This window comes from Ictidomys tridecemlineatus, chromosome 1 (assembly GCF_052094955.1).
Source record: "Ictidomys tridecemlineatus isolate mIctTri1 chromosome 1, mIctTri1.hap1, whole genome shotgun sequence".
Taxonomy (NCBI): domain Eukaryota; kingdom Metazoa; phylum Chordata; class Mammalia; order Rodentia; family Sciuridae; genus Ictidomys; species Ictidomys tridecemlineatus.
Window position 1 is genome coordinate 69,026,201 of NC_135477.1, and position 19,946 is coordinate 69,046,146.

The window sequence follows — 19,946 nt, forward strand, 5'->3', positions numbered from 1 at the left end:
TTATTATTGAAGAAGAAAAAATGTTTTGGATAAGCCTGGTGTAGCCTTAGTGTCTCTAGTGAGTTCCAGGTCTGCTTGTCTACTTACCACTCGCTCACCCAGAGCCATGTGAGGTCTTGCAAGATCCACTTATGATAAGTGTCCTACACAGGTGTGCCATTTTTCTTTTATACCACACATTTTTACCTTTTTAATTTTACATATGCAAATACTCATAATTGTGTTATAGTTGCCCATATTATTTGGAAGTAACACAGTCTAGGAGCAACAAAAGGCTATACCATATAGCCCAGCTGTGTAGCAGGCTACCCCATTTAGGATTGTGTAACACACTTCATGATATTTGCACAATGATGGAATTGCCTAACCACTCATATTTCAGAACATATCCTGTCATTAAGTAACTACATTATTCACAAAATTGTATGTTACCGTGTGTATTTACAGTCTTTCACAAACTTAGATACACAGGAAATAGAAACACAGTGACTTTTCTTTTGCAGCCTAGATATAGTATAGAAATATGCTATCCATACCACAGTGCAATGGCCAGGAACTGCCAAGCCTTCCTCAAAGTATTCATTCATCCAATCATTTGCTCAAGGAATCTACCTATCAGGGGAAATTATTTTATACTATACCTGAAGGATAGTCTTCCCCACAAACAGAAAATGCATTATTATATATGAAACATACAAAAAAAGCTACTTCTTAGATACTCAGGCAAGGCATTAAAACAGCAGGTCCTGAAAGAGGATAGGTAAAATTCTTGCCAATCCATATCCACAGCAGCCTGCAACAGAGACTGGGCAAGATGTATTGCTGTCTCTTTCAGCACCAACTCCCAAAGAACTACCTAAAACAACCAAATACGCCCTTTCCAAATTTCAACTGGCATAAAGCCTTCCTAACCAGTGACAGGTACTTAAGAATCAATGTAAGTTATGGAAATGCCCTTGAACATGACCTTAAAGCTGTCACTGGGAAGACAGTGTGCTTGAAATTGTGATAAATATTTTAGATTTTACAGCAGCAGGGTGAGACTCAAAGCTGCCCCTCATTTCCCCTGCCTTGTTTTACTATTATCTAGTTGCACAGTTTAAAAAAAAAGATATATAGTAGGGTGTTTTTATAAAATAAAAATTTTATTTGTAGACAGATTCCAAATTTCTACCACAGTTTTCCTATCAATTATCTCACTAACCCCTCCCAGTCAGATGTTAGTGCAGATGTTATGATGTTCATCTTACAGATGAGAAAGTATATGGAGAGGCTTCTGATCAGTATGTGAGGACACAGTGTCTCACTTCTGATCAAACAATGTCATTTTTAGGTCCCTGGAAAGAGCTAGCTAGTGCTACAAACACCTTGAGAAATGACAAGGACAATGTCCAAGGCTGCACAGTGTTTCTCAGTTCACTTTTTTGTTGCTGCTGTTCAATAAAATTGAAGCATCTTACCTTTGTTTGCTTTCTTAAAAAAGGTGTTCTCAATTTGATTTAAACGTTCCTTGCTTTATTTATATCATGCTATATTGGTCTCCAAGTTCACTTTCATAGGAACACTACCAAGCATGAATGCAACTTCAAACTCTATTGTTAGGCTAACCACATAGGTGACTCTGGACAAAACATTTTCCTCATTCTGGCCTCAGTTTTCTCATTTGCAGAATGGCAAAACAACATATTCTCATCCTTAAGTCCTACCTGTCAAAGTAAGATTAATATCTGTCTGCAAAAATAATCTCTGAAATATTGCCATATAGATTGAAGGTAACATCACTATTACCAAGTTAGGTCAATCTTCTAGGGGGGTTCTTAAGTGAGAACCCAATGCCTGACAACCAGCAAGTCAAACTGGGATGAGTCTCCTTAAACATGCAGCCCTGCAGGATACCTCTCAGTTATCAGCTCTTGAACACTCAAGAGACTTTCCTGAATTCTTCTTTCCTATGGTAACTGTTCCATTTCCTGGAAAGATGTGGTTTCATCCACAAATGTTATGCCTGCCACAACTGTCGGGCAGTAGCGATTTCACTGTGTACTCCTCTTTCAACTCATGTACACATGACAACTTTTTAGAAGACTTCTTCCTCCACTCAGCTATGAAGAATTTGGCTCACTGTACTTTTCCATCCTGAAATGTACTCATCAATTCCTATTTTAGGCAGGCATTTTGGTGGGACAGGAATCTCTAAGTAATTATGAGCAAAAGAACACAAATACTCAACTAGTCTCTCTTTTATCAAAAATTCTTAAAATATTTTATGGCCTCTAATAAAGAAACTTATCAAAAGCTTTATAAAATCTTCAGTAAAAATCAACTATGAATTTCCATTACCTATTTACTATATTCTATTCCATTACCTATTTACTAATTTCTATTTCTTGTTTACTATAGGAAAGGTTCTCTATAAATGTTTGTTCAGGAAATAAGCAATTTGTTTGTTTATCAAAGGAAATCATACCAACCATCTGCTTGCCTTGCAATCTAGGAGAATGTTATCTTTCCTTCAGTCAAAAAACCATCATGTTGGGCTGGGGCTGTCGCTCAGTGGCAGAGCCCTTGCCTAGCACATGTGAGGCACTGGGTTCGATCCTTAGCACCACATAAAAATAAACAAATAAAATAAAGGCATGCTGTCTATCCATAACTACAAAAAATTTTAAAAAACCATAATGTAAAAATGCATATATTAAATGCTAAACACAAGGGGCAGAATTGTAAATATATAGACAGCATAGTCAGAATTATGAGAGAAAATATGCATATGCATAAATAAAAGACTAATGTACTGAAATTTTAATAGTCAATAAGGCTATGAATGCTTTTTTAGAAGTTCCCTATTTTTTGCATTGTTTCAATGTGTCTACAATGAAAGAACAACTTATTTAAGGTAATATAATTTTTACAAGAGAGAGAGATAGATATGATTTGGTACACTGCCATCTTTCTTATTTCTAAAAAAAGAACAGTAGCACCGAGAGAAAAGGGAGAGTAAAGAACATTTGGGGGATGGGACAGTTACTGAAAATTATATGCAAGAAACTGGGAAAAATGAGAACAAAAAGGAAAATTATACTGACAAGAAACTGGGAGGATAAGGAGACTATTAGATAAAATCCAATATAGTGTTTAAGTTCCACATAATTCAACAGGAAGTCAAAGTAATTTTGGTCATGAAACCAACCATATTCTGAAGTCCTGATTAAGATCTGCAGGCAGGGGCTGAGGTTGTAGCCCAGTGGTAGAGTGTTTGCCTGCTATGTGTGAGACACTGGGTTCAATCCTCAGTACCACATAAAAATACAAAAAAATAAAGGTATTGTGTTCACCTACAACTAAAAAATACATATTAAAAAAAAGATCAGCAGGAAGCTTATCAGATTATCAAAGTTGTCAGCATGAAGGGCACTCGGAATACTCTGCTATCTGAGAAAGCAAGAAAGACCTAAAGAAGGTCCTAAAATTCCAGAGAACAGAAGGTACTGGGGAACAAGAAACTGACCAAATTATGTTGTTCTATTGTGTGCATGAATAAATAAGTAATAACAAACCCTGCTATTATGTAAAAGTATAACATATCAATAAAAATAAAAATAAACTAAAAAATATATATATCTCAAACAGCAGAAAGTCTACTACTTTGTGAGACTAAACTGGTGCCAGATAAGGGTCCACTAGGCTAGTGATGACTTCTTTGCAGCTTAAGTCCCAGCTCAGCAGCAAGTTGAAGGAGGAGCTCTGATCTTTCTCATCTGTGCACCGAGACAAGCTGACAATGCAGAGAAAAAAACGAAGGTATTTTTGCTATTTCATTTGCTCCAGTTGGCAATCAGCCTCAGATGCCATCCAAACATGACCCTTGTCCAAAAGTGGGCTCTGTGCTGGGGACGGGACTAAAAAGCATGTCTTTCAAGTTTAAAAGAATCATTTCACTGAAAATTCCATGCCACATTAATGCATCAGCCAGCTAAGTGCCTTTGCTGTAATCTTTCTTTTCAAAGTTTTTCAAATCTAAGGCCACCACAGAAGTCACAAGACACACCTTACCTTAATTCTTAGACACTATTAGATTAGACACAACCCATACACACCTTACCTTAATGCTTAGACACTATTAAATTAGACACAACCCAAACACACCTTACCTTAATGCTTAGACACTATTGCATTAACTCATCTAATAACTAAACAAGAGTGGAAAGCGGTGTCAGTATTTCTTCTCTTCCATTAGCATTAGGTTGTCTCTGGATCTGGGGACCAAGGTACAGCTTTTTCTTTTAAGATTGCTAAACTGTGGGTTGTGATGGTGCATGCCTATAATCCCAGCAGCTTGGGAGGCCGAGGCAGGAGGATCACAAAGTTCAAAGCCAGTCTCAGCTATTCAGAGAGAACCTATCTCAAAATCAAACATTTTAAAAAGGGCTGGGGATGTGGCTCAATAGTTCAGTGCTCCTGGGTTCAATTCCTGGTGTGTGTGTGTGTGTGTGTGAATTTGATAAACTAGTATAAAAACTTACCTACAGGGAGTTTAGAAAATCAAAGAATTCTCAAATGTTTCTGCCTTTTAAAAACAATGAATCATGAATGATTACAAGGAGATGGAAAAAACCATGATGAGGTTAACATGGGGTCAAGGTCTCAAGCACTTGGTAGGCTCCAGCATAAGCCTATCCTGCATGTACTCCAGGATATGGGACAGGCGCTTCCCTCACACTCATAATCCCAGAACTGAACACACTATTTCCCTTTCCATGTTTCGTTGTGGTTTGCCCTTGCTGCAGCAGCATCTGATAGGAGGCCTGCTCTTCATCCTAATCTCCTGGTATCACGCAATGATTATTTCTCAAGCTGCTATGTTTTGTGAAGTGAGGAGTACACTGCTATCAAACGAAAAAAGAGATTAATTTCCTAGTGACTAGCACTGGTGCTAAGGAAGCACTGAGTGTGTTAACATGGGCGATGAGGGCAGAGCCTCATGCAAGTTTACAGGACTAGAGTAAATACAAAGTCATAATCTGTAGCTCAGCTCTCTCCTTAAAAATTTAGTGATTTAAAAATAAGAGTATCCACCCAATGGATCAGCCTGAAATGGTGTTTCAAATTATGGAATATCTAATTCTTAAAGCACTGTATTTTCTACATCCTGTCTCTGGGCCTTTTCATCCATACTCACAGCTTTAACCATCATCCAGAACAGGATAAATCATGAATATTTGTTTATAAGCCTTGATTTTTTTCTTAACTTCCCTATACAAATAAATGTCATAGTCATCACCACTTAGCTATCTCTCAAGTACCTCACACTCCGTGTTTCATCTGAAGTCATTAACTGCCTTTTCCTCCTGCTCTTATAATTATCCTAGTGGTAAAACCCAGTCTTTGAAATCTTTCCCTTTTATCTTCATTCCATATAATCAATCTATAAACATTTGACCTCTTAAATACTGCTCAAATCTGCCTCTTCTTTCCATCCTTAGGGCAAACGGCTTAACTTGAGGATTTTTTATAATATTTAAAAAATTTACTATATAAGGTACAAGTCTCAACCAGGTGAATTTTAAGGTTCTTTTCCACAAAGACTGTATCTGCTTTGCTCACCCCTTGTACTCCAGCACCTAAAGACACTTGAAGCAAGTTGTAGCACCACTTTTGACTGGATGAATGAGTCTAGAGTTGAAGCATGATAATACCAAGTCCTCCTCTTATTTCTGTATAATACCTTACAGTGACAGAGCCCCTATACACTATCTCCACTCACACCTACAACTTCCTAAGACAGATGCCAATAGCATCCTTAGGTCTGCTTTGTCACTAAGGAACTGAGACTCTAAGAAGTTAAATGACCTGCCACTCAGCTAACAAACTGATGTGCAAAACCACCTTTACCCCTGACCTCAGTGGTCCCTCTACTGCTGGGTAAACTTGTGCTACTGGGGTGAGAGGATCCCACTCTGGGCAGAGAGAGGCTGAGGAGAATTTGGCAGCGATGATGATGTTCTGACATCAAGAAGAACACTGGACCCAAGTGACTTCCTGTAAGTTTCTTTCAATTACAGAGCCTTTAGGCTTGGTATCACTCTAAAGTAGGCAAAGCTGGTCTCCTCTCCCTAATGACACTGGTCCCCAGAGCAGAACCCTGGCCTTTCAGTGACCATTGAATTTCTTAAGCTCAACCTGCCATCCAAGGGGCAGCATCAAGCCTTCAAGGACTTTTCTAACACTTCTGTCTAGTTTCAGAAATCTCTCTGTTGTACCCGTGAAGTGTTCTGAACAAAAAAGTTAAAACTGAATACATATAAGTCTCCCAAGTCAACTTTCTATTCAGAGGAAATATGGAGTTTGAAAACAAATTTCCCAACACCAGAAAGAAACAGATAGACTAATCCAGAACATGATTGTGGGCTGTTCTACAGAACCAATGATCTAATCTCGACAAGTCACTGGCAGGAGGAAAAAAAGAGAAAGAACTGCTAAAAGACAGAGCAAGAAAAGGTAAAGACTCTGGATCCTAATGGAAGCAGACCAACTAGGAAGAAAAGAAGGCCTTCAAGGCCATCAGGAAATTCCATAGACTTACAACTGCCAATACCAAATAATTAGCAGCAGCATTGTGGTTATGCAGTAAAATGTCCACAGATTTTAGATGCATCCTAAAATATGCAGTGATAAACTGACACTGTCTGAGTTTGCTTTAAAATGCTTCAAAAAGAAAAAAAAAGGAACAAAGTGATGAACCAAATACAGTACATCTTATTAACGAAACTGGGTGCTGGGTGTATGGAACTTTCTTAGACCAGTCTCTCTACTTTAGAGACATCTGAAAGTGTAAGTGTCTTATTCTATAGAAGTAGTAATTAGATTTAATTGTTTTAATTACTACTACTTTTTGCTGAGGGGTATGCTATTATTTCACCTTTCCTGTTTATTTTTGAATTCCAGTTTCCGGAAGACTGTCACAGAATCATGGCCCTGTTTGGGATTTCTGGCAACATGACAAATGAGTGACATATTTGAGTTTGGTGAGTGTGCAGCAGTTCCTGCTGTTATCTCTGTCTTTACCAGGAAAACCCACAAACTATTGTTGGCCACAGGACCGTGGTTAGATAGGCTGGGGACTCAACTGGCCTCTGAGTGGCCATACAACTCCCTAGTGTGGGTCTGCTAGCAACTGGGTAGAACTGCAGAGGTCCTGAAGACACAGGCTAGACCCAGAGGAGAGACATCACAGCCTCTTAGAGCTGAATCCACCTTCGATATGGGCTTACTCGGAATCTACCTACCCCTTTGCAGCAAACTGTTCCAATGCACAGACTCTCTTCAGGAGCTGGTCAATGGCCTAAATTGTTAGTTTATACTGAGAACATGCTGCTTATCCAGCCCCAGCAAGAGTCCATACCCTCTCACTGATAACAAGATACTTCCTGTACCCTGCCTGGACGTTGCAAGTCACTGCTTTCAGAGAGGATAAAAAAGGTGCAAGGCTGGCTTCCTGGGAAGGCTGAGGAAAGAGCACAAGGGGAGCACAGGGAGGAAGAGCTGCCCTATGGAGAAGAAGCAATGTTGACAACATTCATCTCCAGGACAGTGTCTCCAGAATTCAGGAAGTACTATGTAGCAAAAAAAGTGTAAAAAGAAAGAAACAGAGTGCTACCTCTATAGGCATATATGTGAGTCTAGAAATAAAGGTGGACCACAGGGCTCGAACTAACTAAAACACTCCAAAATTTCACACAACAAAGATGCCTCTTTAAAAAATCCAGAGTGAAACGGCTATCCCCCTTTCAAGACAAGGTCTCTTTTAGAAGGAACAGAAGTAGAAAGGGACCAAAAGCACCTGGCTGTTTCTCCAGACCAGGTGCAATGCAAAGAAATGACCTCAAACACAGTAGAGTAGCCCGTGGTTTCTTTCACCAAAAATCAAGAGAGAAATTAGCTTCTTCCTTTTCTCACTACAATAAAGAGCTTTAATGGAGGTAAACATTTTTAAAAATCAAATCTCTTTATCTCATAAAGTTCTAATGATCTCCCTAGTTAAAAATTCTTCCAAGACCAAATTGTATAAAGAGTATTACGTGCACCCAGCAGAAAGGCAGAGATGATATAAGTGGAGAAAAATTCTTAAAAACTTTTATGTTACCAGAGAGGTTGGAGATACAAGGCCATATGTACTTCCAGAGAACAGCGACCTTATGTGAAGCAGAAGGCTTCTAGGGGATAGGAATAATTCTCTTGCTTGCTCTGCGGTAGGGATTAATAGAAAGAAGCAGAAAAGAATATCATTTGGAACTGAGCTTTCAATCTAAGAGAGGGAGGAAGTATACAAAAGCCTCTGGATCTGTGTCAAAGGAGTGAATGATATTTTAAAAGTGTGGCAGGAAACCAAAGAGCTACACCCACACGCAAAGCTCAACTGCTTCCAGCGCACTAACTACACCACAAACTTCCCCAGCTGGGAGGCACTGGCGGGACTAGAAGTGCTGAGAAGGGTGTGGCTGCCTGGCCCTATGGCTTAGTGACTTTCCCAGATGAGGGTGGAGGGACTTGACTGTATTCTGAAGAAATGCTCACATTCAGCCTTAGGCAGAGGGGCCCCTGGCAAGACCAGAAACAAACAAAAAGGGAAATTACAGTGAGGAATAGTTTACCTTCGGAGAACAGTTGAAATGCATACCGGGTACTGGGAGTGTAGTTACATACATTGTAATACACCGATACAGGTACAGCGTGCCAACTATGCAGAAAAATCTTCTGCTAATTATAGACCTAGAAAAAGGGAAAAACAGGGCAGATTCTCAGTCAAGAAATTCTGCAGGTTCATTTAAAGTTTTTAATGACCCAATAAAACAAACCCAAAAAAAGTACTTGAGAACTTGATAACAGAATGTTGTAACTTGAGGATTTGGAGCGTAATGTGTTGTGTTAAAAAAAAAAAATTAACTGGTGCTAAGGGCACAGCTCAGTACTTGCCTAGCATGCATGAGGTTCCACCCCAATACACACACACACACACACACACACACACACACAAGTTGGTCAAAAAGAATTCAAACTGCGCTATGCTGCTATTAATTAGGATTCATGAAGCTTTAAACCTGAGTTGTCATTCAAATGATGGGTGAGCTGAGTCTACTCGGTACCTCTGGTTAAACATAAAGTATCTTCTCTGTCAAAAAAGGGATGATGCCCAGAAAATCAGAATGACATTAGAATGAGAATTTAAAACTTTTATGCCATTCAATGAGTTAAAAGACATTAAGCAATTATACATGTACATACAAGAAACCAATTTTCTTAGGCAACACAGTGTCAAGTTGAAGAACCCATGTGGAAGACAGAATCCAACCCCCACTCCACTTTCCAATCACTGTGGGGCCTCAGAATAGACTATTTACTTCTTTCAGTCTCAATTTTCTCATCAGTAAAGTAGGGATAATAGCCTTAAAAGTAAGGCATGGAAAATTCCTACTACTTAGTAAGTATAAATAGTAGCTACCAAACAAATAGCCATATTGATGAATAAAACTCTAAGCAAGAATTTGAAAAAGTTTTTATCAGTGGCTCTAATGAAATTATTTGATGTACACATGTGAACATGTATACTGAATGTGATAACTTCTCCTAATATCAAATTCCACTTAAGTTTGTACGACCTAACCTCAGCAGAATAATCTTAAGTGTCTCCTTGGACAAGAATATTCCTGCTCTACCTTCCTCCCATTCTACCACAGGTCAGAACCATGTCCTCTGAATCTCCTCTTCCTCAACCCTGGGGATTCAAGTTTTCCTTGGCCTAGAGCAACCTGAGTCAAATAACATGAAACACTTAGAAACAGTGGATAGGCTTTCCTCTTAGAACTGAACACTGAGTCATTCTATAGTTATGCAGTGTAGCGGTTTTTATGCAGGATGACATGACTACCAAAGTGTGGTAGCTACAGAATTATCTCATTCATACTTTTTGTTTTAACAAGAGGAATGAAATGATAAAGTTATTTGTATGGTTAAAAATTAATTTTAAAAAATATGCAACCGTGGTAGCATTTCATTTACACACACTGAGTCAATTGGGTTTTATCACTATAATCTGGATGTTTTGTCTCTTTATCTACATTTTATAAACTCGGTCAGAAACATCTGCCACAGAAGATGTCTTTGCTTATTTCTCTTGGTGAAGAAGACAAGAACTTATTCAGCATACAGTTGTCTTGGAAAGGCATGTGCTTCTAATTTCAAGTATAAAGAAAAGCACAAACATAATTGAATAGTGAGACAAAACTAAAGAAAAATGCCTGTCTATAAATGATGTCCAGAATACCATAGAAGAAAAACGAAAGTGAATTGTGCTGTGGTGAACTCTAACAGCTGTCTTTCTTAAAAAGAAAATGCTCTCTCAAACATAAATTATTTGCAATTTCACCTGATCTATATGAGAGAAAATATCAAAACTAGACCTGTTGGAAGTCTTTAGAGGAAGAGAAATAAAATTACTGCTTTTGGTAAACAACACTATCTTAAAATCATTTTGCCCGATTATTTCACTGCACACAAAAGATAACCGCACTCACTTCAACATCTATTTCCAAATCTCAAACTTGAGTCATATGAGTAGCCTGAAGTGATTTCAGTTATCTTGACAATGAGGCAAGTGATAAAAGTGAAAAAAGTGATAAAGGACTAGAAAAGGCAACTCATTTTAAAAAAAAAAAAAATTAACTAAAAACAATGCATGTTCAGTTACATTTACTATTTGACTCGAAGTTTAAGAAAATAGAATGAAGTTATTCATGTGAATTTATCAATGTTAATAATAAGGTGACAAGTTCAAAGTGGTTGTTAAGAATTTTTTGATCTTTGGTATTTACTTAATCTTTTTGAAATTAAGCTTAGAATGTCTTCAATTTGTAATGTTAAACAAGGATCTCCTACCACCAAACTTAAAAAGCAGAGCACAACAGTGTTTCAAAGAACTGTATACACTTCTGGGCATTTGCTTCCTTAATCAAAGAATTTCACACATTTGAATTTCTTAGTTACTTAAAGGTTTAAAAGCTCACAAGATGTTACAAAAAAGAAAAGAAAAAGAACCACAAAAGAAACGTTAATTAGATATTAAGAGATTAATGCAATACCAATAAGAAGATGCATGGTATCATCCTCAAAATCCCCTGGTTCTCTCTTCCCAGATGGGATGTACCTCTCCTGCCACGTGTCCTGTGTACTCACACTCAGCAATAATTAGCATCTCAAAAAGCTGTATTTGGACATAATTATCTATTTTTTCTTAAATATTTAAGCATAAGGTTCACTATTATTTTTTTCTGAGAAAAGAAAAACATACCTGTTAAATTTGATTATAAGGAAATATGAATGAAAGTTGTTCATATTCTGTAGATTATTTTTAAGACTTGCTAGAACAGTGGGTTATACAGGTGACTTATTATTAAACCTTTTTTTTTGAGGTGCTGGCAATTGAGCTCAGGGCCTACTGAATGCTTGGCAAGTGCTCTACTACTGAGCTTCACCCACTAGCTCCCTTTTATGCTTTTTAATACCCCTTATCTAGAAAAGAAAAACATGCTCAAAGTAGATTACATTTGCCAAACCTAGGCTTAAAACAGCATGACTATAACATTTTTGGCATTTGCTATGATAGTCTAAAATTTTTAAAAAATAGTTAATGAAAGAAATTAATAGACTATAAAGTACAATTAAAATACTGGAAAGTTCTTTTATTTCCCACAATGTCTCTTTCAACTAATCCACAATAGGAAGACATACACAACTCTGGGCGTATTGGAGAGATCTGACTATTTGTTAATAATATGACCCCTGAAGAAATACCTCAATTGAAAAAAGTTTTGATAGTGTCATAATTGACTTTAAATAAAATCATTTCATTTACTCAAATTCTTATATTTTCTAATAAGAAAAAAACCTTTTAAAGAAATTATAGGTAATGAGTATAATGGTACCATTCCTGGTCCTATTTCATAGACTTTCCATTATTTCTAATCCATTTCTCCAATTAGACATTTTTTTCTGGCTCTTTATGAAGTTATTGGCTTTCAGAAACAGGACCTGGCACACAGCAGTGGAGCTAAGAGGCAAATAAACAAGGGAGAGCACAGGAACCCTGATACAGAGTCAAGAAGACACCTGTCTGCGGTGCAGTCCTCAAGGCCAGTGTGTAACTCAGGTCCCTGCTGAGTGACTCCAGCTTGTGAAACACAACGGCACAAGCTGAGCAGTACCTTTCGTTGGAGGCTAGTTCATTTGGTGACCTTGACCATCTCAATGAAGTTCCTTGAAAACTAGTTTCCTCATCAGCAAAAGGAGAAAAAGGACACCGCAAGAGAAGTGGGTTAGAAATAAATGGAAAGGCTATGAAAAACAACCGAGAGTGGTCATCAGAGTACTCATCAACTGTGATTTCTTTAACATTTTTTCTTAAAAAGTTGGCTCTGAATAAAATAATTTCATTTTTCTAACTACCACACTACCAAATAAAATTAGTAAGATATCAGGGGTGATAGGAACAGTACCAACTGTTTTGCCAAATTGCTCTTACATGTCTAGCTCTGTGCCATTTACTTCCTACAACACCCAGCAACGTGTGGCTATGGCCCTTATTTTACAGATGGGAAAACTGAGGTTTAGAGTCTGAAGTGTACATAACACAATAACATTTAGACAAAATTGTTTCGTATTAGGTAACAAATCCTGGTGTTGAGTACTAACAGGCAAGTTAACATACTACCACATTTTGTTTACATTTCAAAAGTTACTTAACTCCGGTGAATGTTTTTGGTGTTTTTTTCTGGTATGAGATAACTGTACTTATGTGGGTTTGTTTCTGTGTCTTCTATTTTGTATCACTGGTCTACCAGAGTCTGTTTGGGTGACAATTACCATGTCTATGAGTCTGTTTTGGTGACAATTACCATGCTGTTTTTGTTACTATGGCTCTGTAGTATAGTTTAAAATCTGATATAGTGATGCTTCCTGCTTCCCTTTTCTTGCTAAGGATTGCTTTAGCTATTGGGGTCTCTTATTTTTCCAAATAAATTTTATGATTGCTTTTTCTACTTAAATGAAAAATGTCATTGGGATTTTAATTGGAATTGCATTAAATCTGTATAGTGCTTTTGACAGTATGGCCATTTTGACTATTAATTCTCCCTTTATAGGAGCATGAGAGGTCTTTCCATCTTCTAAGGTCTTCTTCAATTTCTTTCTTTAGTGTACTATAGTTTTAATTGTAGAGGTCTTTCACTTCTTTTGTTAAATTGATTCCCATGTATTTTTTTTTTTTGAAGCTACTGTGAATGGGGTTGTTTTCCTAATTTCTCTTTTAGTAGATTTGTCACTAATATATAGGAACATTTTTGATTTATAGGTGTTGATTTTATAACCTGCTATTTGGCTGAATTCATTTATGAGTTCTAGAAGTTTCTGGTAAAATTTTTTGGCTGTTCTAAATATAGAATCATGTCACTGGCAAATAGTGACAGTTTTGAGTTATTTTCCTATTCGTATCCCTTTAGTTTCTTTTTCCTGCCTAATTGTTCTGGCTAGAGTTTTAAATAGAAGTGGTGAAAGAGGGCATCCCTGTCTTGTTCCAGTTTTTAGAGGGAATGCTTCCAATTTTTCTCCATTTAGAATGATGTTGACCTTGGGCTTAGCATATATACCTTTTATGATATTGAGGTATGTTCCTACTATCCCTAGTTTTTCTAGTGTTTTGAACATGAAGGGGTGCTATGTTTTGTCAAGTACTTTTTCTGCATCTATTGAGATGATCAAAACATTCACTGGAGAACAGACAGCCTGTTCAACAAATGATGTTGGGAAAATTGGAAATCTACATGCAACAAAATGAAATTAAACCCCTATTTCTCACCCTACATAAAAATAACTCAAAGTAGATCAAAGATTTAGACACTAGAACAGAGACCTTGGGTGTACTAGAAGAAAAAGTAGGCCCAAATATTCACCAGGTCAGCCTAGGATCTGAATTATTTAAAGCACAAGACCCCTAAAGCACAAGAAGTAAAATCATCATTAAATGAAATGGATTCAAACTAAAAAGCTTCTTCTCAGAAAAGGAAACAATAATGTAAGAGAGAGCCTACAGAATGGGAGAAAATCTTTACCACATGCATCTCAGATATAGCATTAATCTCCAGGATATATAAAGATATCAAAAAACACAAACAAATAAACAAAAAATAACCCAATCAACAAATGGGCTAAGGAACTGAACAGACACTTCACAGAAGAAATACAATCTATCAACACATATATGAAAAAATGTTCAACATCTTTAACAATTAGAGAGATGCAACTCAACTCTAAACTACTCTTAGATTTCATCACACCCCAGGCAGAATGGCAATTATCAAGAATACAAAGAATAATAAATGTTGGCAAGGATGTGGGGGAAAAGGTACACTCATACACTGCTGGTAGAAATGCAAATTGGTGCAACCATTATGGAAAGTGATACAGAAATTCCTCAGAAAACTTGGAATGGAATCACCATTTGACCCAGCTGTCCCATTTCTTGGTTTATAACCAAAAGACTTAAAATCAGCATATTACAGTGATACAGCCACATCAATATTCATAGCAGCTCAACTGACAATAGCTAAACTATGACCAATCTAGGTGCCCTTGAACAGATGAATGGATTTAAAAAATGTGATATGTTTATATATATATACACACACACACACACACACTGGAATATTACTTAGCCTTAAAGAAGAATAAAATTATGGCATTTGCTAGTAAATAGATGGAGCTGGAGACTATCACGCTAAAATAAGCCAATCCCCCCAAACCAAAGGCCAATTGTTTTCTCTGATATGTGGATGTTAATTCACAATGGGGGTGGCTAGGGAAGAACAGAGTTACTTTAGATTAGGTAGAGGGAGATGGGGAGGGGAGGAGCAGGTATGTGGGTAGGAAAAATAGTTGAATGAATCAGACATTATTACCCTATGTACATATATAACTATATGACCAGTGGGATTCTACATCATGTATAATCAGAGGAATAAGAAATTATACTCCATTATATATGATGTATTGAAGTGCAGTCTACTTTCATGTATACTAATTAAAACAAATAATAAAAAATAAAAAAGTTCCTCAACTCAAATTTTTAATAAGTTTTATGTCATATTTCATACTGCCCAGAACTCTACAAAATAAATGTTTTCATAATAATTTAATAATATATTGGTTATTAAAGCACTGGAAAAATTCTAATAGGTCACACAGATATGCAAAATTTCAGGTGTCCACTTTTCATTACAGTTTACAGCCCGTGGCCACACCTCATGTGTTTAATCTGTCTTTCAGATGTCATCCGGTTTCCAACCTTCTATCTCACCAGAACTTCCACACATGGCACTTCTTTCCACCCATTGTCCTGAATGCCATTCTCACCTCCGGGCTATGGTCTGAATATCCATGGACCCCACAAATTCCTATATTAAAATCTGATCACCAAGGCAGAGCCTCAGAATGGGATTAGTGCCCTTATGAAGGACACTGCAGAGAGCTAGCTAATCCCCTTCCACTATGCATGGACACAGTGGGAAGGAGCCGTCAGTAGCCAGGAATGGGACTCTCCTCACACACTAAGCAGCCTATGCCTTGACCTTAGACTCCCACTCTCTAGAAGTGTGAGAAATAAACTGAAGTTGTATTTGCCACCCAGACTACTGTGTTTTGTTACAGCAGCCTGAACAGACACCTCCCCAAAGTCTACTTTGCATAGAGCATTCATAATCATCTTTTTAAAAATATTCTACAGAGTTTGTCCTCTAAGCTCCCCAAAGGTTATCAATGATACCTTGAATAAACTCCTAATCCTTCACAAGGCCCTGGATCTGCTTGGCCTCTCTCCACCTCTGCCTCCCTCTGCTCTTCCCATCATTCTCCAGACTTCTGCTTTCGCCCTTGATACCCTCTGATCACACCTTGCAAATTCCCTCTGCCTTGGAGAGGATCTCCGGCCTGGTAGTTCTCTGTCTGGACTCCATCTCTGCCTTCTTTCTGGAACACAGTCTCTCACTCTGCCTCGTGTGGACATTTCGTCCACAGACTGCCTACTCTCATGCAGTCCCCTGCTTCCTCTATCTCATTTTTCTGTTTTCATTTCTTCACAGTCCAAATTTAATAATCATATTGGTTATTAAATTTGGGTCACATATAGAATATAACAGAGTGTAGAGAAAAACCTTTCCCCACTCCTCAATTCCCACATTCTGAAACCTGAGCTAACTCCAAAGAGGTTTTTAAATCTGTTTTCTTCCCTTTAATTCTTTGCTACTAACCTCCTTGTTTCCCTGGATTATGACAACTGCTATCAACTCCCAGGTTTTAGCTCTCCCAAACTCCTCTCACAGTGCCCTTCAACTCCCTTCAACGACTCTTGAGCCACTTCCTCTGTCTTATCTTTCAGACAGAAATCCTCCTGCCTGGGCAAGAAAAGGCATGTCTCTTTCCCTGGCCTCTCCCACTAGTCTGTTTATTACTATCTGTTCACCTCAAGCATGCCAGAGTCCCCATCTGGACAGAGCCACACCACCTCTACCAACCACTTCAGAACTTCCTTTCTATTTTATGGTACAGCTGCCCTGTGGCACACCTGAGAGGAGGCCCCAGGATGCCCCTGGGATACCAAAACCCAGGATGCTCAAGTCCCTTACACACACACATCCTCTCCTCTATTTTAAATCATCTTGATGGCTTACACTACCCAATACAACGTAAATGCTATGTAAGTCGCTGCTCTGCCACATTGTTTAGGTAATAAGGACAAGAAAAAACAGGTCTCTGCTTGTTCAGTACAAATGTAATTTTTTTTCCCCAGAGTATTTTTTTGATCCAAGGTTGGCAGAATCCATGAATTTGGAGGGTTGGCTGTATTTTTAATAGTGAGACGGCCATCACCTCTCCTGACAGAGACCATGTCTCACTCCCCTATTAGAGGAAGGCCTCAGGGAGAGCTGGCCCTTACTCATCTTTTATTCCCAATGAGACTGTTACTGGAATCTGTGAAACCAGCACAACAGTATCCTTCTGTGCTTTGGAGTTACTTCTGACTCCCTCTGAAAGTCCTTTTTTTTCTACAAATGTTTGTCCTACGAAGTCTTCCAGTGAGCTGTCAGAATTCCTCGTCCTTGATGCTCACTATCCCTTTACCCCACATCCTTGACTTAATTTACAACATTTGTTAAGATGGCTCCATTCATCCAACGAGGCCGGTCAACCCCTGGGGACCATGCATCCTGCCATCTTTCTCCCTTACACTCCTGCATCCTGAATGCCCCATGTGGGCACTCCACCATCATAGCTTGGGCACTCCCCACAGCCCCAGAGGGAAGAGCATAGATCCCCAGTGCTTAGACCTCAGTACTTTGGCAGGGGAAAGGCTAGTCAAACAAATGAAAGGGCAAGGCTGAATGCTGAAGAACAAACAAGAAAAATAAATGCTCTCCTGGGAGATTTAGAACTCATTTAATATTTCTCAGGAACTTACAGGGCCATGACCATTTATGCCTAAGGAAAAGAGACACACCCAAGCTTCTAGACAAGAATGTGCCTGTACATGCACAGTGCTCTTTTGCCTTTAAAACACCCAACTCAAAGCAATTTTACATCTTTGATATTATCCTAATCATATTCCTGTTTAGCATGTATTATTATCCCATTTTACAGAAGAGGATATTAAAGTATTACGAGTTTAAGTACTAACCTGGCCATAGGCAGTCAATGAAAGAGTAACCAGAAAACCCAGGTCTCTAGACTTTCCATCAACTGCTCAAAAAGGAGGTTAGCAGCTAAGAGTTTTTGCTCCTATGCACTCTATACAATATCTGCAACATAATTCAAGGGCTAACTAAGCTCGGGTAATAATCCATACTGATGTGGGTAATTTGCAAAAAAAGGATCATATTATAAAATTGGCCCTGCTCTATCTGGCTTTACAAAAATATTATGTCCAGGGTCACATATAGAATATAAAAGAATGTAAAGAAAAATATTATAAGATGAAATAAAAGATCAAGATGATCTACTTGAGACAGGTGAGAAGTATCATCCAGAAACTCCTATATAAAACCATACGAAATGAAAAAGTCACATTCCTTTGTTGGTATTTTAGGTTATCAACAAAATATCTATGTACGCGTATATACATGTACGCATAAATGTAGGTATTATAAATTCAAAATGTAAATATGTAGATTCATATGTAAATGATGCAATGTATATGTATACTCAGATCTTTCCTCATTTCTTTCTTTCACCAAAACTTACTCACCCTGAATTGCTACCTTAGGGGCTTGTCCAGTCACAGCTAGTGGAACTGAACGATTACTGTTTGTTCTTGGTCTGGAGCAATGAGTAACATGCTATCATAACAAACTTCTAAAGATATAATAACTACAAACATCACCAGCAGTAGCTAACATTGATTGAATTCTAGGCACAGTTACTAGCATATGCAACATGTGATAAATGCTACCAGCTATCCCTATTTATTCATTCCTATGGTGAATATGCCTGTACTGGCTTGTGTTCTAGGCACTGGGAATCCAGCAGTAAACAGAGTGGAAAAACCTGCCTCACAGTGCTTTGTTACAGTAGCAGGGTAGACAATAAGCAAGTAAATATGTAAAATGCAGAGCATGTTAGATATGTGCTAAATGGTAAAAATAAGTGACAGGGTCACTGGAAAGGAAGGTAACAATTTGGGATTAAGTTAGTCAGAGAAGGTCTCCTTCTGTTGGAGTTAACCATGAAGATATCTGTGGGAAAAGATTCCAGAGTCTAGCAGATATAAGTGTTTGCTGACCAGCAAGAGGTTGGAGGGGCAAAGACCAAGAGGAGACAGAGTAGAGAAGAAACCACTGGGTCTGGTGGAACTGGACCCACTGGGTCACTATGAGGACAAAGGCTTTAAAACTATATGAGGTGGTAGAAAGCAGTATGGAGATTCCTTAGAAAACTTGGAATGGAACCACCATTTGACCCAGTTATCCCTCTCCTCGGTGTATACCCAAAGGACTTAAACACAGCATATTACAATGATGCAGCCACATCCATGTTTATAGCAGCTCAATTAACAATAAGCTAAGCTATGACAACAACTTAGCTGTCATTCAATAGATGAACGGAGAAATAAAATGTGGTATATATACACACAATGAACTATTACTCAGCCATAAAGAAGAATGAAACTATGGCATTTGCTAGTAAGTGGATGGAACTGGAGAATATCATGCTAAGTGAAATAAACCAATCCCAAAAAACCAAAGGCCGAATGGTCTCCCTGATTTGTGGATGCTAACCCACAACAAGGGAGGGTGGGGAAGAGAAGAATAGAAGTGGATTAGACAAAGAGAAACCAAGGGAAGGGTGTGGGAGGGGTCTAGGAAATTAATTGGTCATAACTTTCTTAGCTTTGTATTTGTATACACGACCAGGGTAACTCACATCATGTACGACCACAAGAGTGGCGACTTAAATAGAATAGGTTATACTCTATGTATGTATATTCTGCCAAAACACATTCCACTGTCATGTGTAACTAAAATAAAAAAAAATTACATGAGGTAAGAAAAGAGTCCCATGAGTTAGTCTTAGAGTAACACACTCTGTTGGCCAAGTTGCAAAGTGACTTAAGAGTAATAAAGACCAGTAAGAGGCTCCATGACAGACAAGGGTCAGAGAGATGGTTAGATCTACGGCAGGAACAGAACTGGTGAGACAGACCAGATGTGGTGGAAGAGATTATCCAGAAAAGAAGACAAAATAGGACACTGAACTGAGAACCAGGGAGAACAGCGAGGCTCTTTACCAAGAAGGGGATAGGGCAGGCCTGGGCACCAAGAGGACGCCAAGTACTTTGTGAAATGCTCTCT

At 38.2% G+C, this 19,946-nt stretch overlaps 1 protein-coding gene across 5 annotated transcripts in view; it reads right to left on the reverse strand.

The window, feature by feature from the left end:
• Sgms1 (sphingomyelin synthase 1) overlaps positions 1-19,946 on the reverse strand; it is a 241,629-nt gene that overhangs the window by 11,641 nt on the left and 210,042 nt on the right. For all 5 annotated transcript variants that reach the window (XM_040273817.2, XM_021735877.3, XM_040273816.2 and 2 more), the window contains one exon: positions 8,652-8,769. In XM_040273817.2, the coding sequence (XP_040129751.1) occupies positions 8,652-8,769 (118 nt within the window). The remainder of the gene's footprint in view (positions 1-8,651; positions 8,770-19,946) is intronic.